We start from the raw sequence: 17,576 nt of genomic DNA on the forward strand, positions 1-17,576 counted from the left end.
ACAGAGAAGCTGAGCTCTCGGCATCAGTGCCATGGCCTGACCCTCGAGCCCGACTCTCCTGAGCAGCTGTGGTTTACTCATTCCATCCCGCAGGGACGCCCACCCTTCTGTTCCTGTTGGACCCGCTTTGACATCAAGTTAGAGGACAGGAAGACGCCCCCAGTCACTTGAGAGGGCTGTAGGCAATGTGGCCTCCAAGAATAAAGCCCGCCCCTCCACAGCGGGCCTGACGGGAGCACAGCACCAGGGGGTGCAGCCCACAACCCGCAGCTCCGCCTGCCCGGGGCCTCTGCTGACAGTCTCTGCCAGCGGGGGCAGAGGTCAGCTGTGCCCTCTTGATGCTGTCATCTGTGTGTGGGCAAATGGCCCTCCCTTTCTCTCCCTGTAATAGAGCCAAGGAAAACGTTCCATAAAAAGAGAGATCTTGATAAATGACTTTACACGTGGGACATCAAAGGACTGGGGGTCCCATCCCTATGCCTCACTTTCCTCATCCATAAAGTGTCAGTAGAAACAACTTTCTTTCCTACTTCCCAATAAAATGCTGCCCAGATGGCAAGCTTATGTATTTATTTTTTTATTGAGCCCAAAAGAAGCTTCTAGTATGGACCAAGTCTGGTGAAAGAGCAGCATATCACCGAAGAGAAAGGGGGCGTAGTTTCTTGGAACTGGGGAGCAGGGGAGATTCAAGAAACAGTGTAGTGGTATTAACTGCAATAGCGGTCAAAAGCTCCTACCAGTTAGATGTATCGGGAATTTGTTATCAGGTAACTATCTGCCATTATTACAATGAGAAAGATGTAGAAAAAGGTAGACAGTGGGGTAGAAAGACATTATTCTTTATAAATAAAATGTTCACTTGTGTCAGTATTCACATTAGAAAAATAAACATTCCTTGGAGTAGACCTCCAGGTAAAATACATACAAAGCTAGGACTGCGGTTCTGCCTCCATTTCACTGACAGGGCTCCGTCTCCATGGTTTCCAGAGGAACTCCTTCCGGGGGGCCCGGCTGCAGGGCAGGCCCCTCTGTGTCGGTCACTATGACAATGTCCCCCTCCCCAGACACTATGGAGCCTGGATGGGACAAGGTATGCCCATCAGAAGTCTGGATAAATATCTGCTCCTGTCGCTGGGATGGCAACGTGGGACCCCCACTGGCATTTTCGAAAGCCATGGCTTCCCTGACGGCAGTGATGCCCTCCAGCTCCCTCTGGTCAGCGTGTGTCTCGGTCCCGCAGGGCGACTGGTCCAAGTCCCCTGCGTGGCCTGTGAGGCCCCCTTCAGGACCCAGCAATCCACCCTGGCTGGGTTGAGGCCCCGGCTCGGACGTGGTGCCGTAGGCATAGCCGGCTGGCATGACGTCCACGGACCATGCTTTCTCCTGTGGCGGGGCCGCGGCCTCCAGAAGCAGGACCTCGCCGGGGCCGGACCGCGGGCTGCTCAGGTGGGAGCCGCGCACCTCGCGGAGGCTTCCCGCCTCTGCATTTCCAGGCCGGCCAGGCAGCAGGGCCATGGAGGTGCCGCAGAGAGCCCGGCTTCCCTGGCCGTCCCCAGCATCCTGTCCTGACAAGTGTTCCTGGGCCTTCTCCCCAGAGGACGCTGCCACCTGGTCTTGGGCCAGAGACCCTGGTTCTCCTAACTGAGTATAAACCCCCAGCCCACGGGCTTCTCGAAACAAGAGAGCAGGGTCTGCAGACCCACTCCCGGCGGCTGAGTCAGCAAATGCTTTCAGCTGCTGGCCCGCCTGTGCTGTGCTGCTGTCGAGCTCAGAAACCGGCATCGTGGGACTTTCTTCAGGTAGGTGAGACGCGCCCCCATTCACTCCAGGGGCAAAACCTAAACAGTTGGGAAAAACAGACAATCATTTGTGTACTGCTATGGCCGGTCACTGTACTCACTATGCAAAACAAGCTAGTCCAAAGTAATTTTCTTGCCCAAAAAATGAAAACATAAAACCCTCCTTGTTACTTGGTAGCTTCCAAGAATGGATGAAATTAAAAGAGGAAACTCAGACTAGTTAGGGGAGAGGAGCTGTGTTCCAAGCAGGTGCCAGAGGGTTTTCATGGTTCTCAATGAATAAATCTGCCCTCCCCTCCGGAAGAATTAAGTAATAAGTTCTAGAAGGGAGAATGCCTCTTTAAATTAGAGACTTCAGGATCAGGCGAGGTATCGGGCGGCCCTGATAAGATTTTAGAAAGTTGTATAACCATTCTCAGCGTGCCCGCCGTACGTTCGAGCTGTCTCATTGATCAGTTCTGGTGAAATAAAGCCGGAACACGTCCCATTTTCGAACGTTAACTCTCAGCTGGCACTTAGAGCCAAGGCTCACGAAAGCCAAGCCGTGGACTTGGTGTGTCCTTGGGACCTGTCCCTGGTCTCAGGTCTGCCTAACTTCTTGGGACCCCCGCCAGGTACAACCGACTCAGTACCACGAGGCAGGTCTTCGTTTCAAGAAAGCACCCAAGAAAACCCCAAAGACCCCAAGACTCATGGGGAATAAACATGGAACCACAGCACACTGGGAGGTTGGGGTAAAACTCTGGAGAAACCAGAGGGTTCTCTGAGATGTGGCCATAGGGGCACCCACCCGAGCAGCAGGCCTCTGAGCCCCAGGGTGCACCCCGCAAAGAGTGTTTTACCCGCACTGGCAGCTGGGGCACACGAGGCCAGCCTCTGCAGGCCTCCACCATCGGCAGAATACTCTGTGGTGTCCTGGGGCACAGTTTCTCTTCTGGTCCTTTTCACCGAAGCCAGCCTGTCCTCTGCGGTCTAGGAAGAGAAGATGCAACCAGCTAAGACTAGGGAGAAGCAGGCCATCTTGCACCTTTTCTTCCTGGAAAACAGTGTTGTGAGTTGAAGAGATCCAACCCCAATAGTGCAATGTGGAGCAGACAGTAGCCGGGCGCCCCTCAGGGCCACGCCCACCTCATTCTCCCTCTTCTGTGGGCCAGCACCCTCCAGGTCCTCCGGGTCATCCTCTCGGCTGCTGCGCTTGGGAGGAGTGCAGTCCGTGTGTATTTCTTTTTCCCTCAGGAATTCTTCTGTGATTCCTAAGGACTCGGCAACCTGAGCAGAAAGGGGCCCATAGAGACAGTCCACTCAAAACACAAGATTCGGAATCATGTCAACACTTAAGAACAAAGGGCTGAGTTTAAATCTATGAAGTCCCTTTGTACAGCAAGGTACCACCTAAACAGTGGGAAAAATGAAGATAAATTGTCGTCACAAGCTTCATAATGTTAGTCTGACACCATGGTAACTTTCTTGCCCATTATTCCTCCTTTGCTGAATTCTCACTGGTATCTTCAGAAAGATAATCCTGCCTATTCTGGGACCAGATCTCCTTTCCCAGTTGGTGGAAAGGATGTGGGTTTGAGAGCCAGAGCTGGACCCCAGCACCTCTGCTCAGAACCTGGGTGACCTTGGAAACCACCTACCTGCTAAGTCTCCTTATCTTATGAGGGAGACCACAGTTGCCCTGAAGGGACTTTGTAAAGATTAGATTAGACTCCCTATGCAAAACCTACGTAAAGCACTGGATGTTAAGGTAATAACCAACAGCTATCATCACTGATACCTGGACAGCATAAAGAGAACACCACAGAGCAGGCAAGGGGTGGGGAAGGAAGGAAGGGCAGCAGGTCAAGGTTAAGCTAGAGAACAGGGGTCGGCAAGCTTAGTGCCCAACAACCTGACAGTGTCCCCTGCCAACAGAGCCACTGTGTTCGCTCCAAAGAGGCTGCGTCACATCCCGAACTGCCCACAAAGGGTCCCAGTGAGCATGCACAGCGTTCGTGCACGTCCTGTCTGCTCCGTAACAGGATGGTACCCACACCGGCTTAACCAACAGTCTATAAACAGGTAGGTGACCACTGCCAACTGGGGCATCTATGGGAGGCCTAGCAAAGAATCCACTGCATTTTAAAAATATATGATTTAAGAAAATAAAACACAAGAATTTATTAGGTTATATTAAATATTGAATTTGTATGAAACTAATGATCATGGCCAAAAAAAAACCAAAAAACAAAACCCAAAAAACCCATGTATTATATTACAGTGTAGATTAAGACTTCTTGCTACAGAAGCAACTAACTGCTCGTACTGAGAAAACACTCACCTTTCCAATCACAGACAGGCAGCTCCATCGTCAGTGTAATCACATGTTAGGAGCAAAGTCAACATGGCCTAAGCAGTCTTCATTGTTGTGTGAGTGATTTTTTAGTAAACCTGACACCACTTATTTACCTTCTGACCTACTTACTTACGTACCTGTATTCACTAGCTGGTTGTATTTCTTAGATCCCGCATATAATTGATGCTATACCGCATTTGTCTTCCTCTGACTTACCTCCCTCAGCATAATGCCCTCCAAGCCCATCCGTGTTGTTCAACAGTCTGGCGAAACCAGACTATTACAGCCCCGGCACGTGAGAGCCGGAAAAGCCCGTGAGCTCAGTGCTGCCCTTTGGCAGAGGGGTGGAGGGTGCAGGGACTTGCCGGGAGGCAGTGAGCTGCTCAGTGGAGGCACAGACCTGAGTCTCCGTGCTGGACACAGTGAGAGGCCCCTGGTGACCTGACCACGGGCCACACTCTGCCCAGCAAAGGGTTTGATCCGAGACAAGTAAATCCTCATCAGCTCATGACATCGTTTGGTCAAGGACCCAATATAGCTAAAGGCAATGACACTGAAATGAGAATTCTGTCGACACAACCGCAAAAAATAACTACTGGTCCCCGTGTAACTCAGCCCTTTGCAAACACCTACACACTGAAGAAAGACACAGTCTATTCACTGTGATCATTGGTGAGTGGGAGGATTATGGGTGTTTGCAATTTTCTTTTAGCTTATCTGCATTTCCGAGTTTTCTGAAAAAAGCATGTATCGCTTTTACATTAAGAAAAAAAACCTGCACTTGACAGTAGAAAAAGCTAGAAGAAGCTGACTGGGAAGATGTCACTACTAAAATAAACATCCTCCTTTTTAATGGACAGCCTTCTTTTGGCTATAAGAGCGAGTCTCTCTTGTGAGCTTGTTACCTTACTGTTGTTTATTTCCAGAGAACAGGGACCAGAGCTATGGAGGTAATCTTGACACATTTTCTTAACCATTTTATGCAACTCTTCAAATTCCTTGTACACAGCTGGGAAGAAAGGTTTTGCTAGATGACCTTTTTCAACCTTAGTGAAGATAAAGATGACAAAAAAAATGTTTAAACCCAAGGCAATGAAATGGAAAATACAGAGAGAAATCTGAAAGAGGAAGGACTCAAGCTCCTCAGCCCTCAGCAGCCATGAACACAGGCACTGCCTTCGCTCCCCAGCGACAGCCTATGTGCCCAGCACTGTGCTCGGCAGGGCACCAGATGGGCCTGGGAGAAGCGGCCCAGGAAACAAACCAGCCCAGATGAGGGCCACAAGAGGATGGTGGCCAGGGGAGCGGTATGGGAAGGCAGAGAGGCCCTGAGGACGAAAATGGGCACAGTCCAGGGCCTGCAGGCCAGGGAGGGCCAGGCCTCTGCTCCGCGGGGCGCCTTCGGGGAGCGTGGGTGCCGGTGGTGAGGCCGCATCTCAGAGCGGGCTTATCGGGGGCAGAGCTGCAGTGGAGGAGGCTGGCAGGTGGGTGGGAGCCAGGAGAAAGGTGACTGTCGCTCCTCCCACACAAAGTGAAAATAGTCACGGGTCCACGAGCGGCCTGCCTGAGAGCCGTGTGCTGGGCATCCGGGCAGGACCGGCAGGCTCACTTTAGCTCTGTCCTGGGGCAGGGAGAGGATTTCCAAGGGCCTGGCTCCTTCTAAGTAAATATGAAGGATGCCTTTCTAAATAACTTCAAATCATCCCCTCAATCACTTAGAAACACTAAGGAGACTCACCTTCATCAGAAGAAATTCAGACACGGTCACGACCTGAGCCAGCAGAGGCAGAGCCAACTCCACTAGATCCTCCCGGTCACACTGGTGGAGAAACTACCAGAAGAAAGCGTTTGACATCTTTGACAGTATGGAAAGAATTTCCCAGCAGCCAACGAGTTGTTGTAGCAAAGAACACAGAAGGCAGAAAGTTCCCTAAATTCTCAGTGATTACGCGCCTCTCAACTGTAAACGTTCTGCCTTGTTAAGCATCGCACTTGCTCACCCGCTGACAAAGCCCCGTGGTCAACGGTGGGTTCAGAGTCTGGTTCCCGCGCGACAGCACTGAACGAGTGATGGGCGCCAGGCCCTGGAGAAGGACACAGCGGTGGGGAAATGTGCTTCCTGCTCTCCAGGGCTCACCAACTAGTGCCCGAGACGAAAATGCAAGCAAATCCCGGGGCAGCCCTCCGCCAGGAGACCACCACCAAAGCACATGTACAGGCAGGACAGACGAGGAGACTAGGACCCAAGGTGGGGGGGAGGGGGAGAGGATGCAGGGAGGGCACCATCCTCAGTCCTCAGGATGGGGGAGGGGTGAGTGAAGGGGGAAAAGAGGAGTCATGGGTGCCTCTGGGCACCCAGCTGAGCACCCAGGCAGCCCCCTGATAATAGGGGGTGGGGCAGGAAGCCAGCCTGTGGGCTCCGGCAGGATGTGGAGGGCTCTACAGGACAGCAGGTGGGGATGCCTGAAATCAGCTCTGAAGCTCGGGAGCGGTCTGGACAGAAGTACAGGTGTGAGAGTCAGCAGATGGAAGGTGGTTTGAGAAACCAGGAGGATGAGTGAGATCACCCAGGGAGGCAAGAATGTCAGGGCAAAACCGACACTTCCTAGAAACAGTCATACAAGGCTCAGGGAGGTCACGGGCTCAGGGCTTAGGAAGGGCCATCAATTGGGAGCTGCAAACTGGCAGGGGTTCCAAGGAAGCCACAGATGGTCATAAAACAGTCAAAAAGCAAAAGGAAAACCTTTTCATTTGCAAGATAAAAATGTCTAATCGTGACTTTCAAGAGCCCTTAGAGCAAAACGACCAGGTGGTTTCCAGCACTCAGGAGGCGTGAGAAGGTGGGCGTGTGGGGCATGGCCCCTCTGCGGTCTGGCCCACGTCCGGACGTCCAGGATGCGCATCACAGCAGCAGAGAGGGCACCTCCTCAGTTCCCCGCTTCCCAGCCACGCGCACCTGGCCGTGCTGCCGCTGACTGCTCTGGCCGCCACCTCTCCCCTTGCACAGCGTTCCCACCCAGCCAGGACAGGGCCCATTACTGGACAGACACCCAGTTCCTGTATAAATGAATGCCCGTTTCTGGGGAGACTCCCATCTGTAAGATCAAGAGCGGTGCTGTTCGGAGCAGTCCTCGACTCTCAGTATGAAAGGTGTGGCACTGCGAGTCAAGGTGACGTGTTAGGGTCACCTCACTGGTCTCAGATCCAAATTCTGGATCCGCCACCGACCTGCGGGGTGACCTGGTACAAGTTAACAGCCCCTGTGAGGTTCAGGTTTCTCACCTAAGTGGAGCTACTATGGTCAGGGACTCAGTGAAACGAGGCACAGCAGCTGCGCCGCTGCGGTGCCTGCGGGAAGCCCGTGGTCGGAGCTGGGAGGCGGGGCTGCTGACAGCAAGCCACTCCTTCTGGGGCCAGTTGTCTCACTAGCTTATCTCGTGCTCTCTCTTGCTGTTTTTCACTTCTTTTCTTTAAGATACTCATCCAGCCATTAGCAGGCAAATAAATACATCCTAGTCAAAGACAATTCGGGTAAGTTTGGGTTTCCGCTTTTCTAAGCCAATCCAACTAAATTCGATAAACTTACTTTCAAGGGGGTGGAATGGAGATTCTAGAGTTCAAAACCTGAAACATGCTTTTATACCTTGAAACGTTTTACAAAAAAATAGAAAACCATTGCTGTTGTTTTCTAAACTGCTTCCATGAAAACACAGCTTATAATTATTCTAAAACTGAAAAAGGCAAGCCGCTCTATATTTAAGGCCCTCTGGTCATTTCAAACAGGTACACCTAGGAGTTATTTCAGATAATGCTGTCTTTGAATTTATTACACACTTCGTCTAATTACACATCAGGTGAACTGCTTAGTTGACCTAAACTGGGTATTTTACTTCTAAATTCAGAAACCTAATAGTGAACTGCCACGTACCATGCCAGAGACACAGGTTTCAAGAACAGGGTTCTAAGAGCGACGCACCTCCAGGAGCCTGGCTCTGCTCCTTGCCGGGCCCTGTGCACACGCTGCCCCAACGCCCACCTGCGGGCCAACCGCTCCACTCTGCTCCAGGACGGCTGTGCTGGGCTCTGGGAGGGCCACGGAGTAGCCGCTTCTTCTAGGTCCGGGGTGTCTCTCTGATCCCAAAAGGGCTGAAAAACTTCCATTTTTTGGTTCAGACACCAGCGCCTCTTCAACGTCTACAGACTGACCATTCTAGATAGGGTTGCACACCCAAACAAAAATAAAATAATCATGCTTTATACACCATGATGAAAACCTTAAAGCAGAAAAACGTCAAGTCAAAAGCAAGGAACTTGCTAAATTCTTCTTCTTTGCATAATTAAGACACATAAACTATAATCAATGCATCTTACAGGTAAACCACGTATCCCTTTAAGACACCAGACGAATACTACCCTGCAGGTCAGGGCTGACAAACCCTAACCCTGGGGTGTTGCCCAAAATGAAACAAAAGACTTTTCTGATGTCACTACCATCTTAAAAATTGACCTGAATTTTGTTAATTCATAATTTACCCATGACTTTTAGATTTTTTAAATTAATTTTTATTGGATATATTTCAAATACCATAAAGTTCATCCTTTGGAAATATACAATTAGGTGGATTTTAGGATATTCACAAGGTTGTGTAACCATCACCACTATCTAATCCCAAAACAGTTTCATCATCCCCCAAAGAAACCCTACACATTATCACACATTCCTCCCTCCCCCCAGACCCAGCAGCCACTAATCTACTTTCTGTCTCCATGGATTTGCACAGTTTTGTGAAAAGAATCGGGATCTAACACTATCTAGCTATTTCCTCATTCTGTGCCAATTCCCTCCTCCTCTGAAAATAGGAATAATACACCTACATCTCCCAGGACTGGTGGAAGGTTAAATACAAGGAAAGGTAGCACAAAGTGTGTCCTCTTAAAGAATTTTCCCTCCAAATCTTCATTAAAATGGAGCCTCAGGAGGAACGCCAGGTCCGCCTGTGGCTTTAAGCACCACGTGGCCATCCACGGCCGACTCAGGAGAGGAGACGAGACATAGTTCTGGCTGGCGGGAGCCGCTCTGGGACCCCACGCCCTCAAAGCCGTCTGGAGCAAGGCTAGGTGCCTCAATTCCAGAAGTCAGATATCCAAAAGCTGCTTTTGCTGTGGTGTAAGATTTCATTACTGAAGGAAATGGAAGTGCCAGCCGACCTGGTCCTCCAGTTTGTCTGAGGCAGTCCTGGCTGTGCCTGCTGTCCCTTGGAATGATTAATAGTGCCCCTTTCATTCTCAGAATGTCCGGGTTTGGGTGACAAACTACATGGTCATGCTGGTCCTACTACAACTTAAGAAAAGTTAGAGGTCTCTCAAAAGTCGCGCTCTTGCCAGCTGTGAGATGCGTAGAAACTCCTAGCAGTGGCAGCCGGGCCTAGAGTGCAGGCTTTGAGGTCAAAAGACCTGGGTCTAACCCCAGCCTGGACAGAGTCCTAGGCGTGCCTCGACGGGGAGCCTGTCATCCCCTCTGAGCCCCATGCGCCTCGTCTCCAGTAGGGACTCCTGCACCTGCCTTTAGGGCTCTCACAGGATGAGAAAACGTATGTGATGTTCCTGCCCAAAGCAGGCGAGCAATAAACGGTATTACTGTTATTACTATTATTACTGAGGCTGCAAGGTGAGACAATATTTTTGAATCCTAACACAGGGCTGTCCCATGGTTCTACCACTAGGCCTCACTCAGTACAGATCTCCTGGGCCCAGCAGGTGTCTGTTCAGGCCCCAAGGAGCGGATGTGAAAGCGGAAGCAGCCGCCGGCCTCAGCCCTCCCGCAGGAACCCTGTCCGCTGCTGGGAATGAGGTCGCCACGAGCAGGCAAACATGCATTTTCAACAGCTTCCAGGTCCCTAAAGTCACAAACTCCCATCAAGTAGTCACATCAATTCCAACGCCGGTTTCTCTATTTCATGTCTGAAAACTACAAATAACGAACAACAGCTAACACAAGTCAAAGGAAAAGGAAGGAAGCTTAAGACAAAGAGGGATGAGGGCGACCACAGAGGCCTGCCACTTGTTAACGTGATCCACCTGCTGTTTTTTAAATAACTGACCTACTGTACATGGCACACAAATGCTCACCACACATGTTGGGTAAGTTAAAATTTCAGTAAATAAACGTTGACGTGGTGATGCAAACTCATGGTGACTCGTATCTGCTTTGTCCGATTGAGTTTCGGAAGGGGCAAAGCAAGGAGAGAACACGGCAAGCAGACGTCTTACTGCGGATGCCCCAGGCAGCAGCCCTGTGGACTGGCGCCCCCCACTTGGACCTTTCCCAGGCCCACAGTCATGTCAGCATGAGCCAAGAGTGGTTGCGATTAGTTTTACTGACCGGATCTACAGGACTGGTGCCTGCGTTCCCGTCAGTAAACCGTCGGCACTGGACGGAAGACACACTTCTCCTCGATTATCTGGCAGCAGTGCAGACAACGTAAAGTTAATTTAAGGATGATGGGCAGGGGACTTCCCTGGCGGTCCAGTGGTTAAGGCTCCATGCTGCCAATACAGGGGGCGTGGGTTCGATCCCTGGTCGGGGAACTAAGATCCCACATGCCGTGCAGCATGGCCAAAAAAAGATTAAAAAAAAAAAAAAAAAAGGATGGGCAGGAATCCGGACGCTATCACCAGACAGAAACGTTACCTGCAGGCCACCCCGTGCTGAGCGGGCCCCTTCCTCACTTAGAAGCGCTGGCGTGGACAGCTCCCGGGATGCCAGGCTGGTGGTCCTGCCCTCCGTGGGGCCCAGGATCATGCTCCCATTGGCTTTCTTAGACAGCAACGTCTCAGGCTCCAGGTGGCCATGGCCTGGATTCAGCTTAAAGTGCCGGGCGAGCCCCCCCTTTCCTATATATGACTTTTCACAGGTCTGACACTTAAAAGTTTTGGGCCTCAGAGAGCAGCTCGATAAATCAAAGAGCGCCTGCCTTCCGCTGTGGTCTTCATCTTCCTCCACGCTCAGTTCTGAATAGTCGTCAGAGTCTGAGGGGTGCCCACCGGCCAAATCCTCTGTTTTTATGAATTTATAATCTTTAGCTTTATACTTGGGAGGTCGAGATATCCGTCCAGAACGTGTTTTCACTTTTAAAGATTTTTTTAGTTTCTTGGTGCATTTTGTTTGCGAGTTGGAAATAAATAAATTTGCTGGACTGGATGAAACAGATGTTCCTGCTGGTGGGTCAGAGGCTGACAGAGGGGACAACGTGGTGCCTTGTCCACTCAGGGCCTCAGAGGCCAAGACTCTCTTCGCAGGGTCTGGTCGGAGGGCGAGCAGTGGCCTCTGGACGAACACCTGAACAGGAGGCTGAGGTGAGTGACTCAGGAAACGTGGCTGTGGCCCGGTGCTCAGGAGGGGCTGCGCCCCGAGCAGCTGCGAGCTGGTGACGCTGAGCCCCAGCGCGCTGCAGTGTCTCCCGAGCGGCTGGCTCGGCCTGGCTGTCTTGGGCTGGATGGTGGCCAGTGCAGGCATCGGCTTTTCCTGACCTTTCGTCCCTCCAGATGTAACCTTGACACAGATGGCTTCCAATTGCTTAAACACAGAAAGAGAAAAGAAGGACTATGCTTACCAACATTTCTACAATTTTACTCTCATCTTAAATCCACTGTTGAGATTTTTTTCTAACTTATACATCTTACATAGAAAAGAGTCTATATAATGTATCTGTAGTGTTTACAGTGGTGCTTCTCAACCCTTCTGCCCAGTCCACAGTAATCCATTTTACGTCACACCCCTCGTGCTTACAGAAACATTTGCATATACATAACAAAATAAAACGTTCACGCCCTTACCACTCCTGCAGAAAGGCCTCTGACAGCATCTACTCTACATCACTTAAAAAAAAAAATACCAGTCAAGATCCAGTAATGAGCTCATGAATATCCTTCTTTATAGTTTTACCATATGTGTGTTAACCTGGAGTTCTTAGTACTCTAAATTGGACTCAATTCAATATGTGGCCTCTTTTTTAAAAGTTTTCAGTGAAATTCTGGAAACCAAAAATGCCATAAAGAACTATGTAATTCAGGTCGCTACCACCTACCTTACAACATGCAACATTACTACCCGGGGAAAGCCCTCTGCTATGCCCCCAACCCGCATGCCTTTTTCTTCACCCTGTCCTGAATCTGCTCTTTACCATTCTCATGCATTCTTTATATTACACTTGTAGATATCCCTAAAGATATGCAGTTCTGTTTTGATGTGTTTTTAAGCTATAGGTAAGTGAATATCATCTCCGGCATCTTGTTGTGGCTTTTTCCTCCCTATCTTGTTTGTGAAATTCATCCATATTGAGGTGTGCAGCTCTCAGGCGTTCATTTGCTCTGCAGCATGAGATCAATGTTCTCCTGTCAGAGGACAGGTGGTCACCAACCCTGCGCTCTCTGGTCTGCTCTGCGCTGTGATGTACGTGTGTGTATACACGTGTGAGTTCCTCCAGGGCACACACCTAGGAGCGGGGCTGCATTTCTTCACCAACTTTTTTTTTGACATCTAATGAAGTTTTAAATGCATGTGCTTTTTTTTTTTTTTTTTTTGCGATACGCGGGCCTCTCACTGCTGTGGCCTCTCCCGTTGCAGAGCACAGGCTCCGGCCGCACAGGCTCAGCGGCCACGGCTCACGGGCCCAGCTGCTCCGTGGCATGTGGGATCCTCCAGGACCAGGGCACGAACCCGTGTCCCCTGCATCAGCAAGCGGACTCTCAACCACTGCGCCACCAGGGAAGCCCCGCATGTGCTTTTTGATCCCCAGCAATCCTGCTTCTTGGATCCCAGAAGAAACACTGGCACAGGCACAAAGATGTATGTCTGGGAGGTTCAAGGCAGCACTGTCTGTAACAGCAAAACACCCACCAAAGGGAAGGAATGCTGCCAACAAGGTTCCACAAATACTGAGCAGTGACCGGATGCCCGACACAGCGCTTTACGGAGACTAAATGCTGTCATGGGCTCGGGGGAGGGGCAGCAAAACAAGGCTCCTGCCCTCACCAAGCAGAAACAATGAGCATCTTTCTCCAGGGAGAAAAGACAGACAAACCTCATCACCCAGAGCCGGCTTTCTCAACTGCAGCACAACTGACATTTCGGACCAGTAAGTGTGTCGTGGCAGGTGTGCTATGCACTGTTGAGCACCACCCCAGCCTCTACCCGCCGGATGCCAGTAGCACTCCCCAAGCTGTGACAATCAAAAATGTCTCCAGACAGCGCCAAACGCCCCCCCGGGGCAAAACTGCCCCCAGCTGAGAGCCACCGATTTGGAGTCACCAACAGGCCCTCTTTGGACTCAACCCTCTACCAAGTAGAGGGTCAACAAAAATACCACACAGGACAGAATGGAAACCCTTGAAATCAAGCTGGGGTGTATCTGTCTGAGTGCATGTTATACACTTACTACAAACAGCAGAGACAAGTCAACATATTGGTTTTTGAGGAAGGGTACAGAGCTGGTCCTGGGCTACTGTGAATCCAATGACAACTAGATTTACTTGCACATCTTTTAAGAATCACATTTGTTTCACTTTACTACCAATCACTTCGAAAGTGTCTCTAAGCTCTTGGGGTATTACCAGATAATGCCATTAAAGACAGACAGAACCCCCCCACCCCCCAGGCCAAATCCTATTGTTTTAGAATTACCACAAGTGGCCAAGGTGGTCTAATTCTTTCATCTGCTTTCCAGACCAGTTTACCAAGTGGGTACTATACTTGATACTTTGTTTTATGTCTATTTCATTCAACAGAGTTTTACTAAGTATCTCTGGGTGCCAATACACAAACAAAAGTTAAGTCCCAGCCTCACCCTTGCGGAGGGGGTGTTTCCCCTGCCCCACCTCAGTCATCTACAAACTTGCTGACTCAGGATATCCTGCCTCAAAATCTGTACTTTCAAAACGCCACTGATGATTCTGAAGGCAGAGTAGGTTTCCTAAGGAACACCGATAGGAAAGCAACACCAAGGTGCAATGGGTGCAGTAAGAGGGGCAGGAACAGTTCAGGCCTGGTAGGCTTCCCAGAAGCGGTGACCTCCGCGGGGGGCCTTGAAAGCTGAGTAGAATTTTTGCCAGATGGAACACATATTCTAGGTGTAAGGAAAAACGTGTGAACGCAGGGATGCATGAAAAAGGGCACGTTGTGTGGTAGGAAACTGGAAATGTTTCTGTGGGGCAGGAACGGGAAGGATGGGAGGGATAGGGGCTGACCTGTGGGAGTGTGTCCACTTGGTCTGTGCCTTCTAATCCACACCACCCCCGACAGAGAACCACAAGGCCTGGGATCTCCAAAGGCACACCCTGCCCCACCTCTAGCACTGCCTCTCCTCTCCTGTATTTTCAACTTGGACCCACCCTGCAGATCTAGTTCAGATGCCACCTCTTCTGATCCCCTCAGCCAGAAATAACCTCTCCCTTTCTCTCAATGCATTTAGTTCTTTATCGTACCTCTAGATTTCTGGCCTTGATCAGAAGTTATCCTGAGTCATGTTTTACCTGCCTGGTAACATCATAACCTCCCTAGGGGCAAGGTACACATCTGATTTGTCTTTGTGGCCTCCATGGCACAGCTTGGGGTGGCGGGGGGGGGGGGGCGGGCGGGCAAAGAATATTAGCTGAACAGACTGCAAAATTACATCGTCGTGAATGCAGGTAGAATTTATAGCATTCCAACTAGATTAGCTACCGAACACGATCATGCTACCTAAGTTTGCTTTCATTTTCTGGAATACGTCATTTTTGGACTCTTTCCTAAGCTACCAAACCCAAAAAGCTGTAGCCACATTCAACAGGCCCTGGAGAGTAGCCACACCTAGGGGACCCCGGGCAAAAATCACTCAACCCCTCTGAGCTAGTTCTTCACCTGTAAAACGCTGATAAAAGCACTTCTGTGTGGCTGCTGAGAACCAAGCGGCTCAGCACAGTGCCAGGCACGGAGCAGAGGCCAGCAAATGAGCCACTGGCACCCTTCGGACTCCACAGACCTGCTGTGCAGGGCTTATGTGAGAGGCATCGGTTTCAACAGCAGAGTACGAGCTGGAAAGCTCACCCAAGGAGCCAAACCTCCCACAAATAAGGAAACTAAAGCCCAAAGAGGTCGCGTTACCCAAGGTCACACCTCTAAGAAGTATGGCATTTGAGCAGGATCATACTTGTCTTCCCAAACTTTAGTGAGACCACCTTTCCAGTCTTGATGACCAACTGGATATGACCCTAAACTGTCAAAATCACTCAGTCAAAAACAAAACCGGGGCTTCCCTGGTGGCGCAGTGGTTGAGAGTCCGCCTGCCGATGCAGGGGACACAGGTTCGTCTCCCGGTCTGGGAAGATCCCACATGCCGCGGAGCGGCTGGGCCCGTGAGCCATGGCCGCTAGGCCTGCACGTCCGGAGCCTGTATTCCTAACTGTAGAGGCCACAACAGTGAGAGGCCCGCGTACCGCAAAAAAAAAAAAAAAAACCGTAAGTGAAACCCCGTGAAGATCGCTGATTCTATTCTCTACCTATTTATTCTAGTGGAAGAAAAATCTATGGCAATTTTGAAGTAAGAAGCAGTGTCCTTTACAGGCCCAGTGCTGAAAGGGGATGCCTTTACACGGAATGGGAAGGACTTCAGGCTTCAGGTGCCACACCGGACCCTCTGGGCTCGGAAGACCACGTTCTAGATCCAGCTTCCCTAGCAGCCAAGAGCTGTGTGACGGGAAAATAGCGCCGCTGAGAAGGGATGTTGGCTAGTATACAGAGTGCTTTCACGTGTCTCATTCATTAAGCGAATGTCGGGCACGTGCTGGGCCATTTGTAACTGGGGTTACAAACACAGGCACTGCCACAAGCCTGCACCAAGTTAGTGTAATGTACTTAATTCTGTCCCGAGTCTCGTCCGTGCCACTTGCAGCACCTTCCACATGGAAAATTCTCCTCTTAATGTCCTTCTAACCCCTTCTGGTCTCCACTCCGGTGTCAGGCCTAAGGACTGCTCACTCTCCAGCAGCCCCCGTGTCAGGCCCACAACATGCCTCACATCCTTCAGGGCTGTGGTCGACGCTGCGCCTCGGGCAGGGCCCGGAACACCGTGAGTGATCAAGGCGGAATGAACGGACGAAGGCCTGGGAGAGGAGCCAGGCGGCACGGGGGAGCCCTGGGCAGGGCTGGGTCCCAGGCAGGGGCCGCCATGGGCACAGGCTCCGAGAGCCCGGAGCGGGGGAGGAGTTGAAAACGCTGGGGCGGTGACAGGTGCGGGTGGCCTGCGGTCCCCATGGAGCTGAGTGTGGGGACGCCCTGAATTGTAACGCGGGCGGACACCGGTCTCTCGGGCTGGGCAGCTCTAAGGCCTAAGGGGGGAAGCGCGGGCGCGGGCTCCGGCCTGCCCGCCGCGAGACCTCGTCCCACTCCGGGCCTCAGTTTCCCCGGAGGTCCCTCCCGGCGCCTCACCTGCGGCGGTAGCAGGCGCCGCGGGCGCGGGGGCTCGGCCCCGGGGCCCCGCTGCAGGGCGGCCTGCTGGGCCGCGTCCCGCAGCCGCCGCGCCGCGTCCTGCAGCACGAAGGGCGGCGGCGGCGGCTTCGCGGGTGGCTGCGCCTTCGTCACCTGCTCCAGGACCCGCCGCAGCTGCTCGGGGCCCAGCGGGGCCACACGCGCGGCGCTGCCTCTCTGGCCTGCGGGAGCCCGGCGGCCGCCGCCGCCGCCGCCATCCTCACTGCCGTCCTCAGCCTCAGGCTCCGCGTCCGCCATAACGGCCGACGCGGGGACTCGAACCCCGGTCACTGAGCGCCGACCGCTCAAATGTGCGTCACCTGGGAAAGGGGGGCAGCTACGAGTGCCCCGCAGGCCAAGACACCTCGGAAGGCGAATGCACCTGACCGAGCAGATCGGTAGGCGTGGCCTGAGCCTGCCCGGCTCTGCCACCGCTTCACCAACAACAGGAACCGGCCGAATTTTCTTATGGCTTGTCGTAGACGTATGTATCGTTCACATATCACCTCCTCCAGGAGCTGTCCGGGAACTCTCAGGCAAAGGTCCTCGAGGTTCCAGAGCCCCGGCCCTAACATCACCCTGGCCAAATGTTCTCAACGTCACGTGAAGACCCTGCCTGGACGTAGACTCCTAGGCCCCACCTCCAGACCTTCCGATTTAATATATCCGAGAGGTGGTTCGAAGTGTGAATTTTTTTTTATAAATTTATTTTATTTTATTTATTTATTTTTGACTGCGTTGGGTCTTCTTTGCTGCACGCAGGCTTTCTCTAGTTGTGGTGTGTGTGGGGGGGGCTATTCTTCGTTGCCGTGCGCGGGCTTCTCATTGCGGTGGCTTCTCTTGTTGCAGAGCACGAGCTCTAGGCGCACGGACTTCAGTAGTTGTGGCTCGCGGCCTCAGTAGTTGTGGCGCACGGGCTTAGTTGCTCCGCGGCATG

The 17,576-nt window shown here is 51.8% G+C and overlaps 1 protein-coding gene across 3 annotated transcripts; it reads right to left on the minus strand.

The window, feature by feature from the left end:
- Positions 1-594: 594 nt before the first annotated feature.
- ZNF839 (zinc finger protein 839) lies at positions 595-17,254 on the minus strand. 3 transcript variants are annotated; one of them, XM_079914413.1, is made up of 8 exons: positions 16,601-17,254; positions 10,829-11,713; positions 8,174-8,347; positions 5,876-5,968; positions 5,043-5,183; positions 2,928-3,068; positions 2,642-2,771; positions 595-1,838 (listed from the first exon to the last, which is right to left on the minus strand). In XM_079914413.1, the coding sequence occupies exons 1-8, from the start codon at positions 16,895-16,897 to the stop codon at positions 955-957; spliced, it is 2,745 nt and encodes a 914-aa protein (XP_079770539.1). In that variant the 5' UTR covers positions 16,898-17,254; the 3' UTR covers positions 595-954. The 3 variants fall into 3 exon arrangements, with proteins under 3 accessions (XP_079770539.1, XP_079770538.1, XP_079770540.1); XM_079914412.1 differs by having other exon boundaries at positions 596-1,838; positions 8,114-8,347; XM_079914414.1 differs by lacking the exons at positions 5,043-5,183; positions 5,876-5,968 and having other exon boundaries at positions 598-1,838; positions 8,114-8,347.
- Between the last annotated feature and the right edge of the window lie 322 nt (positions 17,255-17,576).

This window comes from Stenella coeruleoalba (assembly GCF_951394435.1).
Source record: "Stenella coeruleoalba genome assembly, chromosome: 2".
NCBI lineage: Eukaryota > Metazoa > Chordata > Mammalia > Artiodactyla > Delphinidae > Stenella > Stenella coeruleoalba.

Coding starts and splice junctions, on each gene's coding strand:
- ZNF839 (XM_079914412.1), bottom strand. CDS start 16,897: ATGGCGGACGCGGAGCCTGAGGCTGAGGACGGCAGTGAGGATGGCGGC. Junction 8,348..10,828: donor CAGCACGGGGTGGCCTGCAG/GTAACGTTTCTG, acceptor AACCCTATCTAG/AATGGTCAGTCTGTAGACGT. Junction 3,069..5,042: donor TGGAAATAAACAACAGTAAG/GTAACAAGCTCA, acceptor CTTTCTGCTCAG/GTTGCCGAGTCCTTAGGAAT.